At 43.0% G+C, this 17,676-nt stretch overlaps 1 protein-coding gene across 3 annotated transcripts in view; it reads left to right on the forward strand.

Annotated features, from left to right (window-relative positions):
- Window positions 1–17,676, forward strand: part of PAK1 (p21 (RAC1) activated kinase 1) — a 69,337-nt gene that overhangs the window by 38,467 nt on the left and 13,194 nt on the right. For all 3 annotated transcript variants that reach the window (XM_048933335.1, XM_048933338.1, XM_048933337.1), the window contains exons 2-9: window positions 1,772–1,985; window positions 7,103–7,203; window positions 8,575–8,722; window positions 9,579–9,616; window positions 11,412–11,528; window positions 11,631–11,805; window positions 14,274–14,337; window positions 15,150–15,198. In XM_048933335.1, coding sequence (XP_048789292.1) covers window positions 1,793–1,985; window positions 7,103–7,203; window positions 8,575–8,722; window positions 9,579–9,616; window positions 11,412–11,528; window positions 11,631–11,805; window positions 14,274–14,337; window positions 15,150–15,198 — 885 coding nt within the window. In that variant the 5' untranslated portion in view covers window positions 1,772–1,792. The remainder of the gene's footprint in view (window positions 1–1,771; window positions 1,986–7,102; window positions 7,204–8,574; window positions 8,723–9,578; window positions 9,617–11,411; window positions 11,529–11,630; window positions 11,806–14,273; window positions 14,338–15,149; window positions 15,199–17,676) is intronic.

Here is a 17,676-nt window from a genome sequence, read left to right on the forward strand (position 1 = left end):
TCTCCCAAATGCCCAAACTGTCTCACTATTAAAATAAATACCCCAAGTGCTAATCTGTAATTTAAAATACCATTGTGTAGCTTTGTTAGGAGGAAGCAGGGATGGAATCAAACTTAAAAATCTGTGTATGAAGGGTTCTCCTAAGCCTTATGGGCTGTGCACCTCTGCCAGCCCTCCTGCTTAAGTGCATCTTTGAAGAAACCATGAAACAAATACACGAATATGGATCTGCAGACCAACTGTGGCTTGGCAGGCAATAGCCAAGGAACCACTGCTTTCAGCAAGGTCCAGCTTGTTGCTAGTAAGTGCCTGTAGTGGTCAGCATTTGCTTTCTGTTGACTCCATGCAGAAGAGGGAAATTGTAGTAAAGCATGCTCTGAGTCCAACATCATTAGTTGGACCAAAAAAGTCTTTGAAGAAGACCTCAGTGTGGTTGTGGGATCTGTTTGAAGTGTAACCCAGAGTATTAAAATCCACTTCAGTGCAGTTCCTCTGAGTCCATCATATGAAAAAGGAACTCCCTCGGCCAGCAGACTTTGTAAGCTGACTTCTTGCTTGCAGAGAGCAAACCAATTCTTGCTTTCCACTGCCGCATAATCTCCCGGAGTGAAACATCTTCCCCTATTGCTTGTGAAATTCAGAAAGCTGTTGAACTTTTCCACCCAAACAAAATTGTTCCTCCTTTGGTCTCTGTCCTTTGGTTAACTCCCAACTTTCTGTTGAGAGCATAATGCAGAATTTCAGTCTCCAGAAGGATCCCTCTGCAGCCAGACCGCTTCTGAAGTCAGGCTGATCTCATTTGGGTGGAACAAACTAGTAGTTGCAGAATAATCTATTACCCAGTTCACAAGCTTCCGTCTTTAAATCCTCACAGGGTTTATTTACTGTGCTGATTTACAGATTAATGTGTATGTTGAGGATCAACGTTCTGGCTGTCTGAATTGTGCTTCAAGTGTGCTGCTAGGGCAGGAAGGCCAGCAAGCACTGCAGGACTTGATATGGAGGTGACATGGACGCAGCTCTGATGCTTTCTGCCCATCTCCCTCTGGAACATTTCACCACATTTTCAGTGGTGGAGCCTGAGTGGCTGCATCCAAGCTCTTTCATTGCAAACTTCAGTCCCTGTTGCATTGTGTTACTGCTTGTGCTGGAGGTTGATGCAAACCTGTTGAGGCAGATTTTGGCAGAGCTAGAATGGATCAGAGAGGTCTTATTAGGAAGAAAGTATGTCTGAAAAAGTGATCAAGCATTGGAATAGGCTGCCCAGGGTGGTGGTGGAGACACAGTGCCTGGAGGTGTTTAGGAACTGTGGGGAAGTGGCACTGAGGGATGTGGTTAGTGGACATGGTGGAGATGGGTTGGCAGTTGGACTTGATGATCTTAGGGTCTTTTCCAACCTCAATGATTGCATGATTATCTTGGCTGCTGTCAGGTATCCCTGCTCTTTGCTACCTGGTATTTGCTGCTTTTCCTGCTCACTCTACACTTCTACTTCATGGTATACTTGAGATCTGGCTGTACCCTGCAGTAAGCTTTCTGTGATAATCAGCAACTGAAACTCTCGAATGTAATCTTCATAGAAATGATTTGGATCTTAAGTGGAATTTGTGCTGACGCTTTGCATTGGTGTGAGGCTATGGGTTTCTCTGAAAATACCTGTGTGTGGTTTATTTGATAGCATGTGATTCTAATTTACCAAAAAAAAGAAAAGAAAAGCAACTAACCCAACAAACCACAAAGCTTCTGACTTCTTTTCTTCCTCCTTTGCTAGTAACGGCCTCTACATCTGAAGATGTCCAGCAATGGAGTTGAAACAGAAGACAAACCACCTGCTCCTCCGATGAGAAATACCAGCACTATGATTGGGTCGGGAAGCAAAGACGCTGGGACTTTAAACCATGGCTCAAAACCTTTGCCTCCCCACCCAGAAGAAAAGAAGAAGAGGGACCACCGATTCTACCGATCTATTTTACAAGGAGATAAAAGTACAGTACTGCGACTTTTCTTGTAAACCTCACGTCTCAGTTTTGCTCTGGATGTCTGTTGCTTAACGATGGTTTGGGGGATGGCTCGTGCTCATTTCTTGCACTGCTGTCGTGGTCATTTTGGGGTGTGTGAGATACTGGCTGGAGTTCTGTTTTCTTTTCCTAATGATTAATTCTGCCACAATTAATCTATCCCTCTTAACCCTGTTTTTGTGCTTTTTCCCCCTTAAATTATGAGAACAGCATCCCTGAAAGGTAGGACTAGCTCTGCAGCTCCCAGCCTGACTTATCCTTAATGATGTTAAAAATAATATAAATGTTGTTCCCAGTAACAAGCAGATCAGTTACAACTGCAATTGACAATTCCTTTGGTGGGAAAGGGGAAGCTTTTTGCCTGTTTCTTGTTACAGCAAGTAGTTTGTGTAAAGCATGAGCAACAGTCCATTTCCTGCCAGGACTGTTGTGTGTTACTGCATGGTCTGCTGTGACAGGCTTACAGTCAAAGGTGTAATTTCTCATTTATTCTAGTTTTTGTGTCATGCATTTTCTACTTGCTGTTACAAATAATTTCTCACCACAAATTGTTGCACGATTCATGTGAAGGGAAGGAATTTTCTCCTGTTACAGGCACTACAACAGATGGAAATAGAGAGAGAAGCTGTGAATTGAAATTCTGAATCGTAACGATCCAGATAATTTCAAAGTCCTCTCATGAATCTCAAAATGATATAAGGAAAAAATCTCTATCATCTGTTATCTGCTGATTTCTTTTTATATCTGACCTATTTTTTGGACTTCTCTTTCTGGTACATCAGAGTCTGCATCTGGTATCTGGACATTGGATAACTGAAAGTCTAAGTACCTGCAACTTGCTTGCCTTCAGGAAGGAGGCTGCCTCCTTGATTTTTTTTGTTATAGAACAAAGTCTAATTGGTGTGCTAATTTAAATCACAGATATACAGGTTCAGGGAGAACTTGGATTGTTTTATAGACATTGATTTTTAATTCTGCAGCCCAGGAACCCATGAACTCTATTAAACATTTGCAGGATACTGGTTAGAACTTGCCATTATGTGTATTAATCCTGAAGAACTGTCAGATTTTGGTGTCAGCTTACTTAACAGTGTTTCTAAAACCTCTGGGGTCAGCAGCTGCAAAAAAACAAATAACCTGGAATGTGTAAGATGAAAATAAACACAGCATTAAATAGTGTAGAATTTAAAGGAGAACTGATATGGTAAACAGCTCAGGTAAATGAGACACTACCACTAATACTAAGATTTAAGCCTGCATGTTCTGAAGTTTGGCCAACATGGCAGATGCTTCGAGACATGAGAGATTTTTGTTTAGCCAAGCCCAGCAGAGCCTTCTGTTGCAATACACCTGCCCAAACTAGAACGACTGCTTCTGTCCTACAATTCTTGTCAAGCAAAAACCAGCTTTAACACCATCACCTCCACTTCTGATTGGCATTTTCACTTTAGGAACATTTTTCAGATGACAACTAAATTCCCTCCTGCTGCTTAACTGTTAGTAAAATTCTCAGGTGCTCTGACAGTCTGTTTGGTCTGTGCCTGAATGAATTGAAGTGGTGTTTGCTGGTTTGGCTGGACACTCAGAGTAATGTGATTTGGAGTGTTGTGTGACTTTGTGTCCTAAATCAAAGAAGACAATGATTTGTGCCTGCAAAAATCTGAAATGCCTTTATATGTGTGCACACACGCTTCTCTTGAGTTACATCTCCTTGCCAGGCTGCTTTGGAAGTGCTGTGCTTTGTCTGTGAGTGTAAAGTGTAATTTGTAGTTCTAATGTCCCAGCCTAACCCTTACCTTTAATACTGGATGGAAGCTCTCCAAATGCATGCTCCCATTCAAGTCTTTTTGGGTTCAGTCACTTCTTGGGGTGTACGAACCAGGCGCACGTGGCACATTTTGTTCTGCTGATGTTTGCTGAGCTCTGCTACTGATTCACAAAGAGCCAGAGTGGTACCATGAAGTAATGATGTCTGGTGCCTACGAACCCTTTCCGTGGGGGTTACACTGCTGCAGATGTGTGGTATCTTGCATCTGAAAGGGGAACGCTTTCCTTAAATTTACCAGTGAAGAAGACATTCAGGATGTGCCCATGGCCTTTCTTTACTGGAGGATGCTGTGCTTCCAAGCTGCAGCCCAACTTGTTAGAGCATCATGATGGAAGTCATGCTCTTTTCACGGCATCAAACGTGTGAGGCTTTGAATGGGGAGGTGGTAAGATGTTTGTGGTGATGATGCACTTAGTGATAGATAGACCTTCCCAAGCAAGTATAAGTTTCTCTTCTATTTATTTTATTTAAGATCCTTCAGGGCTTTTTGACTCGCTGCATGTTTAACATGATCACTGTAGATGGGGAGTACATGTTCAGTGAGACTTGAGAGCCCATCTCTTTAATTCTTTTCAGTTATATGCCTCCTGCCATGACATACATCTCTACCACGGAAAGCAATTATTAATGTTTGAATGCATTTAGACTTGTAGGTCTGTTAGATTTTGGAACAAGAGCTTGTGGAATGCATTGTCTTCTGGGAATCCTGGAGGAATGCTTCTGAATTCATGTGCCACCTCCATGTGCATTCACATGAGGCTTTAAGTCAATGTGGGCACTACAAAACCCTGAAAGTGGCATTCAGGCAGATTTAATAAAGTGTACAAGAGAACATTTATGGTTTCACCTGCTGTAACGTTATAGCTAAGGCAAAGTGATTTTAGCAAGAGTTTGTAGAGCTGTCTCAAATTGTTACTGAGAGTCGGGAAAAATGCAGACAGTTGAGAATCTGTAGGAAGTGGTTGCAAGTAACTGTAAGGTTGTGGGGAAAGCATTAACTGCTGCAGGAGTATGAAAGCAACATCAATGCAGAAAGCTGTCTTCCTCTTTCAGTCTGGAGATGAGAAGGCTCTAGGGGGACCTCATTGCAGCCTTCCAGTACATAAAGGGAGCTTAGAAACGGGAGGGTGACAGACTTTTAACATGGTCTGATAGCGATAGGACAAGAGGGAATGATTTTAAACTAGAAGAAGGGAGATTCAGATTAAATATTAGGGAATTTTCCCTACTCAGAGGGCTGCACAGGCTGTTCAGTGAGCTGTGGCTGCCCCATCTGTGCAGATGCTCAGGGCTAAGCTGGATGGGACACTGGGCAGCCTGAGCTGGTAGTGGGCAACCAGCCCATGGCAGGGGTTGAAACTGGGTGAGCTTCAAGATGCCTTCCAACCCAATGATTTGGTGATTCTTTGATTTTTCTATATTCCATTTTAGGCCCACACTTGATCTTTCCAACTGGGTACCAAATTTGAACATAAATCTGGATTACTGATGTGACAGAGGCCTTTATGTTATTTAGTCAGTCCATCCAAAACTGTGTATGTGTGTCCCTGAAGCTCATTCAGGCTATAAGTTTGTTCCTCCCAGAGAAGAGGAGGCAGAGGGGAGACCTCATGGCCTCCAACTTGGGATATTCCATGGTTCTATGATTTCCCATGCAGCAGTCCTGCACACTGGTAGTGGTATAGTTGCCCTCTTCCTCCTCCCCTATGTTTCAGGCTTCTGGACTGTGTCTGACAACTGAGTCTGGCTTGGAGCAATGGACTGCATAACATGATGCTTCAGTTGGCTCTCTCCACATCTTTTTTTCTTGCTTTCTGTCTGCTCCTAGTGCATGCAACATTTTCTGTATACCTGCTGGATGCAGCTGCTTGACCTTCTCTGGCAGGCCTCCATTTTGCAGATGCTCACCATCTATCTGATAACAAGCAGCTGCTTCTGGCTTCTAGCTTCCACCTCTGCGGTGGCTGCTCCAGCGTTTCAGCTTTCTCTCCACATTCATAGGCTCATGGAATTACAGAAGGCTTGGGCAGGAACCGACCTTAAAGATCATCCTTAAAGATCATCCAGTTCCACCTCCTGATGCGGGCTGGTTGTCCCCCACCAGCTCAGGCTGCCCAGGGCCCCATCCAGCCTGGCCTTGGTCACCTCCAGGCCTGGGGCAGCCACAGCTCTCTGGGCAGCAGTTCCAGGGCATCACCATGCTCTGAGTAAAGAATTTCTCAACATCTAACCTAAATTTCCCCTCTTTTAGTTTAAAGCATCCCCATTTGTCCTATCACTTTTAGACCTTCCTCTTAACAACTGTCTCTCTTGTCATTCAGCTTCCCCCATTCCCTTTGTTCGAAAGAGTGATTGAAAACTGTTCCTTCTCCATGTCTCAAGCTCATCCTTTTCTTCCTCCAAAATTACTCTGTGCAACACTAACTCTGTAATGGCACTGAGAACAGTGCTTGAGCACTGGAGAAAACAGGCATTGGACCTCCAGCAGTGTCTTAAATAATGGCAATACTAAGCATCATCCTCCCAGGCTTCTGAAATGCTTGAGGTTTGGCATTCGTATGGCCACTGTGGAACATCAGCTACAAAACAAATTATCTCTGGCTTTAGATCCAGAAGGTAGCAGCTGGGAAACACAGGAGCTTTAATCACCTTCTTCTGGTTCTGCTTAATTTATGACTAAAAGCAGTGGCAAATCTGAGTAGAAGGTGGTTCTTCTTTAAACCGATCTCAATTTCTTGAATATAGTAAATATTAAAAGGAAGGTGGAGTCTTTAATATGTCATGAGTATGGATGAACTTAATCCAAGACATAATGATAATCTTGTTTGAAGTCCGAACTTGAAAATTTGTGGAATGCATCTGCTTTGGTTTATTTTCTTTCCTGTTTTTTCATGAGCTCTGCTCCTCACCTGCCAGATTCTGCTCTCTTCCTGCTCATGGCTTGTTATTAAAACCACATTTAGTTCATTTTCTGGGAAGGAACATAAAAATGGTTTTGCTTGTAAGGTTTTGTAGTAGAAACACATGCAGCATATCTGGTTTTCTTCATAAGCTCTGTTTTGATGCTGGACTCTGATCTTTATTGCTCCGTTGCAGTGTCTGCTCTGTAGTGGGTTGATGAAGTTTTGTAACTTGCTATTCTGCCTCAGATTGAAGTCTACCACAGAACAGGCTGTGGATGTTGAGATAAATTGGAAGCTGTCAGGGAGATCTGAATTCTTGAAGGACTGATGTATATTTCTGTTGTCTCCTCTAGCCAATAAAAAGAAAGAGAAGGAGCGGCCGGAGATCTCCCTCCCTTCTGACTTTGAACACACGATTCACGTGGGGTTTGATGCAGTCACTGGAGAATTCACAGTAAGTGATTTGTAGGAAAAGAGAACTGTGTGGTTTGGCATATTGCTGGGAGGAGCCAGGACCTATTAATCTTTTATATGGTAACGCTGGAAAGGCTATTACCATCATCTGGTTTGATGTGCATCTGTAGAAGCAGCCCACTAATTCCTGCTGAGAGATTGCTTGTCAAGCTTGACGCATCCCAATGGCCCAGGCTGCCAGCAGACTTTTCCTGTCCTGTTTCTGGGCTGATGTGGACAGCAAAACTTGTTATATCTCCCCTCCCTTCCTCTTCTAGAGCTGGATCAGTTCTACAGCATAGTCCGTGCCCTTTAAATGGGGCTCAGGGTTTTGCTTTAGGACTCACACAACTGTACATACCTGTTTGTGCCAGAGTGTGCATGTGCTGTCCTAAGGCTAAATGGCAGATACTTCTATGCATTTTTTTTTTATTGACATGCAAAAGAGTAGGGAGACAGAGTTGTATTTCATCGTGTTGTTCCTCTTAATTTGATTGTGAGATAGGGTTTAATAAGAGCAGTTATTCACAAGCAAGATGGTTTTGTCTGTGCTTATTTCTTTTAAAGGCACTTTGTTCTCCTAGCCTGAATTGTGTGTACAGATGTATTTTCATGTCAGCTTCCACACTTGCTCAAGTTAACTTGGATGTACCAGTGGGGCATTACCTCTGAGGGCATCCAGCAACTCCTTCTAAAAGGGAGGGCAACTTTATCAGTGAAGTACCCCAGCCACTTGCCACTTCGTCTGCACACAGTTGTCCTTGCTGGTGCTCAAAGTTGCAAGCCACATTGTATTCTGAATCTATTTTATGATTGAAATTGTGTCCTTGTAATGAAATTATGAGCTCTGTATGCTAGGTTAACATGGGGTCTGATCCTTTCAGTCTTTTGAGTTTTGGTTTTCAAAGGATCTGGGGTTCATACTGATCCCTGTGAACTGAGGGGCATTGATCTGTTCATGTAAGAAAGACATGGCATAGGATACTGGAACGTGATGATTGAGCGCTGGCAAAGGGACCAGGGAAGGGTTGAGGGCTGCTTCTTGGAGATCTCCAAAAGCCACTTGGACATTGTGCTGGACATCCTGCTCTGGGTGGTGTCCCTGCTGGAGATGTGTGGGACCAGAAATGCCTTCCAACCTCAACCATGCTGTGATTCTAACTTCTGACACAGATAATGGCTGTCACACGATGATAGATGGGCTTGGGTTGGAACAGACTTCAGAGAAGATCTAGCTTCAAACCCCCCCCTTCCTCTTTTCTCCTCATTTCCTTTGCAGTATGGAGTAACCCCAGAAGCAGTGTGACAGAACTGTGTGTGTGTAGAAGCACACTAGGTTATCTGTGGGCTAATGTGGTACATCTCCCCACAGGGCATGCCGGAGCAATGGGCACGCTTACTGCAGACTTCCAACATCACCAAGTTAGAGCAGAAGAAGAACCCCCAGGCAGTGCTGGATGTACTGGAATTTTACAACTCCAAGAAGACCTCCAGCAGTCAGAAGTACATGAGTTTCACAGGTATTTATACGGCTGCTCTGTCCAGCTTTGTGTTATTCATTGGATATAGGGATTTTATTTTGTTTAAAGAATGAGGAGATCTGTCTTTTCAGTGTTTGCTTGAGCACCCTTCTTGCTCTGGAAAATACTGTTCTGTTAATTTTGTTAATGCCCAGCATATTTGTAAAAGGGGACGTTGGTGAACTGGGCCTTGCAGGTCTCAGGCTAGCTGTAGTGCCTCTGCTCATTTAGCATCAGATGATTTTTTAACTCCACTGCAAGCACCTTGTGTATGTGAGTGAATAACAATACAGATCCCATGTGTTCCTCTGAGAAATTCCACCTTCCTGCAACAGGAATTTGAGGTTTCTGCATTTGCCTGTAGAATTTTGTACTCCTTGCTCCCTTATCCAAGTATCAGCTCAGTCTGGGGAGTTCCTTTGCACTGTACCTCCACAAAAGTGCATTCAGGTGCAAGGACCCTAAATAAGATCCAACCTATAGATTCCTGCAAGAGGACAAAAAAAACAAAAAACAAACAAACAAAAAAGCATAGACGTTGAAATACAGCTACCTGTTCTCTTAAGCTTTATTGGATTTGAAATCATTAATTCTGCTTCAGGGCTAATCCTTCTGAGAAGTGCTGCAAGCCTGCAGGCCATGATCCTAGGGTAATGAATGAGGTGTAGGGTGGTCATGAGACTTGAGACAGCCTTTTTCAGACTTGCTGTAGGGTGCAGAAGGTATCTGAAAGCCTTTAAGAAGAGAGGAGCCATTTTTCCTGTCCCTTCCAAAAGGAGCTTGTCCCTTTCTCCTCTCTCTAGTGCTGCTGTGTTTACAACTCATTCATAATTACATCAGTATCTTTTTCTTTCAGATAAGTTGGCAGAGGAATACAATTCATCAAATACTCTGGTAAGTCTTCACACCATTTCTTGAGTTGGGGCATTTAAAGACTTGCATTGGATAGTTTTATCTGTGTAGCTTTCAGTTTGCTTAGCGTTTGAAAATCATTTTAAAGACACTTAGGGGGCATAGTGGGCATGGTGGCGATGGGTTGATGGTTGTGCTTAATGATCTTAGTGGTCTTTTCCAACCTTCATGATTCTGTGATTCTATATAATGAATATGTTTATAAAAACAGGCAAATTATCTTAAAAGGACATGTTGTTTGTACACGAAGAAAAAAAAAGCTGTGGTAAAGCCAAGTAGACAGAAGAGGCCTTTATTATGAAAATAATAGAAGCTAGTGAATGAATGAGTAGAAACAGTGCTGTTTTCATATAAACTGATCCATTCCTGCATCTGTTTGTTTTGGGTGGGGTAATCTAGAAAACTGTAACCACTTTGCTTTCAGGTTTTATATGTCTCTATAAACATCTGTGATCCAACAAAGTTTAATCACTAGCTGGAGAGGTTGGATTGAAGCAGTGTTGATTAACCAAGCTAATCTCAGCCTAGAAGGAAATAAAAGGTTCTCCTCCTCTCTGCTCGACCTTTACTCTGTCCTTACCAGGACAGCACCACTCCTCTTCACTTTGCTTGGAGACAGAGCTGAAATGCTCTGTAAAATTTATGTATGTATATTTATGAGGTAAACAAAACTTCACGTTTGGGATGATTCATAAGAGCACACAGTTCTCTCACCTCTAATTTTCTCACAGCCATGATGTTATCTGGAGTTGGCTTGTTCTGCTCCCTTCTGGGAGCAGCGTGTTGCTATTTGACTCTACTAAAAGAAAAGGAAAACATTTTTGGTCATTTTTCATCATTTTTCATCATTACACTTTATTGTGCATCAGTCCTCAGAAGCTTAGAATATCTGAGAGCATTGGATTTTAAAGTAAATCCTGAAAAAAGCAGTAGTTACCAGTCATAGAATCATAGAATCACCAAGGTTGGAAAAGACCTAAAAGCTCATCCAGTCCAACCGTTCACCTATTCCCAATAGCTCCCGCTAAACCACGTCCCTCAATACAACATCCAGCCTTTCCTTGAACACCCCCAGGGTCGGTGGTCTATTGAGGCGGCCCAATGTTTTCTGTAAGATGCTGAGTAACCTCTAATTTTGGAGAGATTCAGGAAATTCACAGTATTTTGGTAGTTTTTGTTGTTTTTAATAGACAAAGCTTTTGTGTTATGTCAAGGGCACTTTATCAAATATATGTCAGTGTGCTGGTTGCTCCAAAGACATAGAATCAGTGAATTGTGAAATGTGATCAGTGAAATCTTTTTACCCCCCTATTTCAGTGATAGATAACTTTATTTTAATGCTTCAAGAAGTCTTTTTCCACTACTACTCTTAGGGAACTGATGGTAGCCTGGAAGCAGAAGCATGGGCAGAACTGGGCCAGTGGATTGAGGGGGCTTGCCAGGTTTATTTTGGAGTGCCTATAGGGTAAAGGCCTCCGTGAACTTCAATTGTAGAATGGCTTGGGTTGGAAAGGACCCCAAGGATCAAGTTCCAACTCCCCTGCCACAGGCAGGGCCACCAACCTTCAGATGTGGCAGTAGACCAGGTTGCCCAGGGCTCTATCCAACCTGGCTTTGAACACCTCCAGGGGCATCCACAGCCTCTCTGGGCAAAAAAATAAAATATTTCTGTGTTTCCTTCAAGCCATTCTCTGTTAGGAGCTTAATCAAACGTTTGTTACACGTTTACAGCAAGCAATTAGGTTTTTATTTTTGCTATTTGTGTGACCACATGCAGAATGTGAAAGCTGTGTCTGAGACCCCTGCAGTGCCCTCGGTGTCTGAAGACGAAGATGATGAAGATGATGCAGCTCCTCCCCCTGTGATAGCTCCACGACCTGAACACACCAAATCTGTGAGTACCAGTCCCTCCTTCAGCACAGTCACGCTCAGATATTGAAAAGATGAACGGTGTTTTAAGTCATCATCTGTTTTGTTTTTATTCATTCAAATTTAGATATACACCCGCTCTGTGATAGACCCCCTTCCTCCTCCTACCAGAGATGTGGCCACCTCTCCTATTTCTTCTCCCTCGGAAAACAGCACAGTGACACCCGACATGCTGATCAGGAATGCGGAGAAACAAAAGAAAAAGCCAAAAATGTCAGATGAGGAGATTTTGGAAAAATTAAGTATGTCTTCTTGGGGGGAAAAAAAAAATTGAATTCCGTGTTCTTTTGTGTTGATATCTTAAAAGCTGGGATGTTTGGGCACTGCTATTTTGAGATCCCTTACTGAAAACTTTGCCTTGTGACTGCATACCAAAATTGGGGCAGATGAAGAAGGAGAATGTAGATGTAAGCTGAGCACCTGTGATGCCAGCTGAAGGGCTCTGGGAGCTGCAGATCCTCAGACTCTGCAGAACGAGCCCTGAATATGTAACATCTACTTAACCACAAAGTCTGAGACTGCTCCACATCTTGATATTCCACAGCTCTGGAGTGTGCATGATTATATTGAAATGTTGCACCTAAGGTGAGCAGAGCTTTCAGCTGTGACTAGAAGACAGAGAAAATTCATTCAAACCCAAGTTTACCTCCCCTGATATCATGACATTAAATGTCTTGCTAATTTTTAAGTGTCCTGACACTGGGTGTATACCCAGTAAATAACCCAGATTTGTGGGTGTTGTCCTTCTGTTGTGTCCCGGTTTATTTAGCAGTCCTTTCCTTCACTTTATGGGTGTTATTTAAAGTGCTCTTCTACTGCTTGGCACTACTGGGATGTGCTGTGGCAGCATTTGACAGCTGAAACAGCTGTTCTGTGCAATTGACTGCTGTCCTCAGCCTGGGTCAGCTTTTATTAGGGTAGAGCATTACTAATTCTTTGAACCACTAATGCTGTGTTAATTACATATGTGACTTGCATGTCAGATGGTGTAAATTGTGTTAGCACCCCTACAGTCAGGCTAGACACCTCTGTTGAGAGTTTTTCCCCCTGTTTGATGAAGCCTAACACCTGAATCAAGAGAAACTTAATCTGAGGGCACAACTTCAACAGTGTCACTTGGGTACCTCATTCCTCTGAAATTAAGCCTAAATTGCATTGATGGCATGTAAGCTGGAAGTGTTTGCTATTTGAAAACTTGCCCTTTCAAGACAGGTTTCAAAACAGCAACTTCACTTGCTGCATTAGCAGGACCTTTGTATCATTAAGGATTTAAGCCATTCTGTGACCAGGTTGGGCAGGCAGGGTCTGGAAAAAAGTGCTATTCTAATGCAAGTATGTTTGCTTCTGTAAATCCCCACCTCTTAGCTTTAGTGCAGCATTAGTGCAGACATTAATGAATCCTCACCTGGCTTCTGGGGAGGTAGGAGACATTACCCCCTTTTACAGAATGAGAGGGTTAAACAGGGCAAGACTGATGGCTGCCTCTTGTCACTGCCCTGCAGCACTGTCCTGTGACTGCCTTGGGCAAACATTTGCCTCTCGCAGTCTGAACTTGCATCCTGTGTTAGGCTTTAAGGGAAAGTTTATGAACATTTGTCCAGAAATGTTTGTCCTCAGGGCAGACAGCAGTGCTTCAGTAATTGTGCAGTAAGGTCTACACAGTCTGATTTCTCTTCCCACCCTTCTCCCCAGGCATAAAGCTGTATTCCCCTCTTTTACTTCTGTCTGCCCTAAACCCTGTGGATTTGGCTGCTGGCCCTTGGTGTCTGAAAATAGCCTGCTCTTACTCTGCTCGCTACTGGATTTCTTGGCATGATGACCATGAGTGGTTTCCTTGCCAATATGCATCTGCTTAGGCTCAGCCCTAGGCCTCTGCAAAGGCAGCACCGTATGTTGGCTGCTTGAGCAACTTGCAAACAATGCAGAGGCTGCTCTGCATCCCTTGATCCTATTACAATCATCAAATTATGTTTTCATCAAAAAATGTTGGAAAAGACCACCAAGATGATCTAGTCAACCCTGGTGATGTTGTAGGGAGACTTGTACCCAGCTGAGCTCTAGGAATTGTTGGCCTGGATGTCCTCAGCCCTGAAGGATATGATTCCCTTCCAACTTCGAGGACATGATGAATATCAGTGTCTTCAGGGAACTTAAGGTTCCAGTGATGCTGCTTTTGGCAGCTTCTTCTAGCTTAATCCTTGGCCTTGGTTCCTCTGTGCCCTTATTCTGCAAGCTCCCTCTGCTACAGAAAGCTTGAGGTTGTGTTCCTCATGGCTACCTTGAACCTGAGCAGCCCCTCACCACCTTGCAGAACACTAAGCCAAATGCTTTACCCTCCAAGGGATGCAATAATAGACTTTCTTTCAGCTGAGCAGCCACATTAGGGAAAATGAGCTGAGATTGCCTCAGGGTGCTCTCCAAACCCAGGAAAGCATGGCTGCAGTTGCATGGCAACTGCTGCTAAAAACCTCCTGCCCTTCCTCTTGCTGCTGGGCTCCTAATAGAGGAGCTGAGCAATACCCAGGGCAATTCTGAGGGTCTCTCTAGCTTCCTCCCCACGTCTTGCAATCTATTAGTTAGATCAATAATGGCTATGTTATTGCTGGTATGGAAAACTGGTAAATATGTTTGTTCTGATGGAAGTTGTCATGGTGTAGTTGTATGGGAAAGTACTTCTAAAATTATTATTTTTCTTAAATTTCTTTTGCAGGAAGCATTGTGAGTGTGGGTGATCCAAAAAAGAAGTACACGCGTTTTGAGAAGATTGGACAAGGGTTGGTATATGCTTCACTTCTGTCCCATACCTTTCCTTATGTTAAGAAAGAAGCGCTGAATCCAGGCTAAGTTAGTCTGCTGAAAAAGCTGGTGATTACATTTTTCTTTTTATTCCTTCCCCAAAGCTCTCTTCCCCTTCCTATCAAAGTTTTGAGTCACAGTGACTGGGTTCTTTTGCGCAATTGTGTTTTAATAGAAGAAAACATGGCATTAGATGATCAGGTTGCTAAATATAGCTGTAGGCAGGGATGGAGCTGCTTATTTTCAGCATGCAAGGCTGAAAGCACAGATTTGCTTTCTGAGTTAACTCTCCTCGATGCTGGTGTTGTGCTACTCTTAGCAGAGTAGGGGAAAGAAGAGGTTTGGGGAGAGGCCACAATGCGGTACATCATGGAAAGACTGTGCTGAGGCCCAGACTCCCATTCCTCTCACTACAAATGCCACATTTGTTTACTTTATCTCATCCTGTCTGCCCAACGTGATTACAGCACAGTCTGCAAGCCAGGGCACTGCAGTCATGCCAGTTTAGATCATGGTCCTACAAGCTGTGCTGCATTGCTGGTTTAGCAGCAAAGATTTGGATGGCCAGACTCTTCCATACCAGGAGCTTTGTTCCCTGCTGGAACTTCTCCAGTAGTGATGTTGGCTAAGAAGTATTTCAGATTACATTTACCACTGGAATTATTGATATGATGAAAAATGGGAGGAAGAGGAGGGAGTATATTAAATTCTGTCTTGCTAAGAGACAATAATAAGCTTCTTCCTATTATTATTCTTCCCTCTCATTATTATTGTTCTCCCTTTTCTTTAGAGCCTCAGGTACAGTTTACACAGCAATGGATGTAGCTACAGGACAGGAGGTAAGTGCTGCCAGAATACCACTTCAGGACACAATTCAACATCCACAGAAAGTTACAGTTGATGCTATAAAATAAAGACATTCTTCCAGAGGTTCATGACATTTTGTTTTTAATGAGGCATTTCTTTCCTTACTAATGAGGCATGGTCAAGTGGTCTGAGCAGTGAATTGCAAAAATGATTTCCCAGGTTTTAATTCCTGAATCGCTTTGTATTTGTAAAAAATAAAACCTGTTTGTGGCTACAAAGGCTGGAAGCAAATGTGGAGACTGGGTAGCTCCTTAGCAGAAGTTTCTCTCTTCATCCCTGATATTTCATAGTTATAGAATCATGTGTACAGGAAGGGACTTTTAAAGGCCATCTGGTCCAACTCCACTGCAGTGAACAGGGACAACCACAGCTCCATCAAGTGCTCAGAGCCCATCCAGCCTCACCTTGGGTGTCCCCAGAGATGGGGAATCACCACTTCTCTGAGCAGCCTGTGCCAGTGCCTCACCACCCTTATCATAAAAACACTTTTTTAACAGTATCCAATTGAAATCTCCTCTGGTTTAGTTTGAAATCATTTCCCCTTGTCTTATCAGAAAGGTCCCTGCTAAGGGGTCTTCCTCCCCCCATGCAAATTCTTTTACATCTTCTTTTCCTTTGCTTTGTACACTTACACCAGTTGACTTGCATAGAAACAATTAATTCCCAACCTTTGCCCGCCTGCTTTTTGCCCTTGGCTTGAGAGACAAGGAGTGTCTTTTTATTTTCTTCCCCGAATATTGAAAAGTGCTGTGCACATTGCATGCATGCATAATAAACTAGCAGTGATGGATATGCAGCACCTGTGGAAATGATTATTGCTAGATGGAGGACTGTTAAAGAGGGAAGCGTATGCATTATTCCAGATATCTTTATGGAAGTCTGCAGCACTGTGTGTCTACTTTGCATTTGTACAATGTCAGGGTTATCCACCAGTGAATTTCCTAACTCCTCTTCTCCAATTCCTGAAGAAATAACAGAGTTTAATTGCTGCCTCTGAGGAAGGGGTGTTGCATTTATTTTGAAGCAATGGGAAGTTTTGTAGGAGGAGGAAATCCTTCGGTGGTTTTCTGTTTTCCTTCTGGATCTCTTCAGTGACTCCCATGTGAATATTTGAACTCTTGCAGTACAACAGACTTTTAAATCATTCCCTTTGTACTAGCTTGATTGGTCCCTGGATTTTTAGAATTGCATTTGGGATCACTGTAGTTCTGACATGCTGTTAACCTGTTCCTTTCTGTGAAGCACTGCTGGTACCAACGCTGAGAGCTCAGGGACTCAGTGAAAGGCAGCACGTGTTAGAAATTTCTTTATTGTGCAATATACAAGAGCCTTGGGCAGCTGCCAGGATTAAGAATATTCATGATTGCCACTGATTACGCCTATTTAATATAACTACAGCTATTTACTTTGTACCCTAATACATAGATAAGGAAAACACCCCTTCATGCAAGCATGCCCTTGGGTCTGCCTCTGAACAGGAGCGTGGACATGCAGAGGCTTCCTCAGTATTGCTGTGGAATTTCTTTATCTGCAGCAAATGCTTCCCTCTCTGTTTCATCTTTCATTCTCTTCTCCTTGTGCAAAGAGCAGCACAGGGTCTTTGTTTCTTAAATGCTGTCTGGCAGCCTTATGAATACTGTGGAAAAGAAGTATGATGTCTCTCTGTTCTTGCCTTCTTGTGTGTTGGCATTTTTCAGTAAAATCTCCTGCTATACTATCAAAATGCTAATTGTAGCTATCTATATTGGCTTGTTGCTTCTAATCCTTGCTTTTGTGAGCTCTAATTACTGGCTCCTCTCCATTAGCCTATAGTGCTTTCTTTAATCAGCAGTTTTGTAAAGGTGTAATTACATATCACTCCCTTTGCCTAAGTGTTGGACCAAATACAATTGGGCTGCAATGCCTATCAAAGTGTTTCTGCCTCCTGCTGTGCTGGGCAGACTTACTGGACTCAAGGTTTTCTGTGGTTGGAAGGCTTTTCTTTGAAGGCCAGGTGTTCTTGTGGAAATACTGGTTGTGGGATATGACGAATGTAGGAATTGAATGTAGGAATTCAAAGCATGTTGTAGCCAACTGCTTTCTGCACATAAACATGTGGAGCAGGTATAATGAAACAGGTAGACAGCTACCAAGCAAAAAGACCACAGCTAATGAACCTGCCCATATTTCTCTTTGTTATAACTGGGGATAAAGCTGAATCAAATTCCCACCTGTTCAACCTTTAGTCTAACTATTGGTGATTCTTCTCCCTTAGGTCTTGCTGTAACAAATAAGAGAATTATCTCTTGAAAGTGATTTAGCCCATGCTATTTACCTCCTCCCTGCATTCCCAATCTGCTGTAGATTTATAGAAGCATAGGAATGAAAAAAAAAACAAACTACAAACACAACAACTAAAACAGAACTTCCAAAGACATCTGCTTCAAAACAGAAAGTCTTTGAATTATCAG

This window comes from Lagopus muta, chromosome 1 (genome assembly GCF_023343835.1).
Source record: "Lagopus muta isolate bLagMut1 chromosome 1, bLagMut1 primary, whole genome shotgun sequence".
NCBI classification, from domain to species: Eukaryota; Metazoa; Chordata; class Aves; order Galliformes; family Phasianidae; genus Lagopus; species Lagopus muta.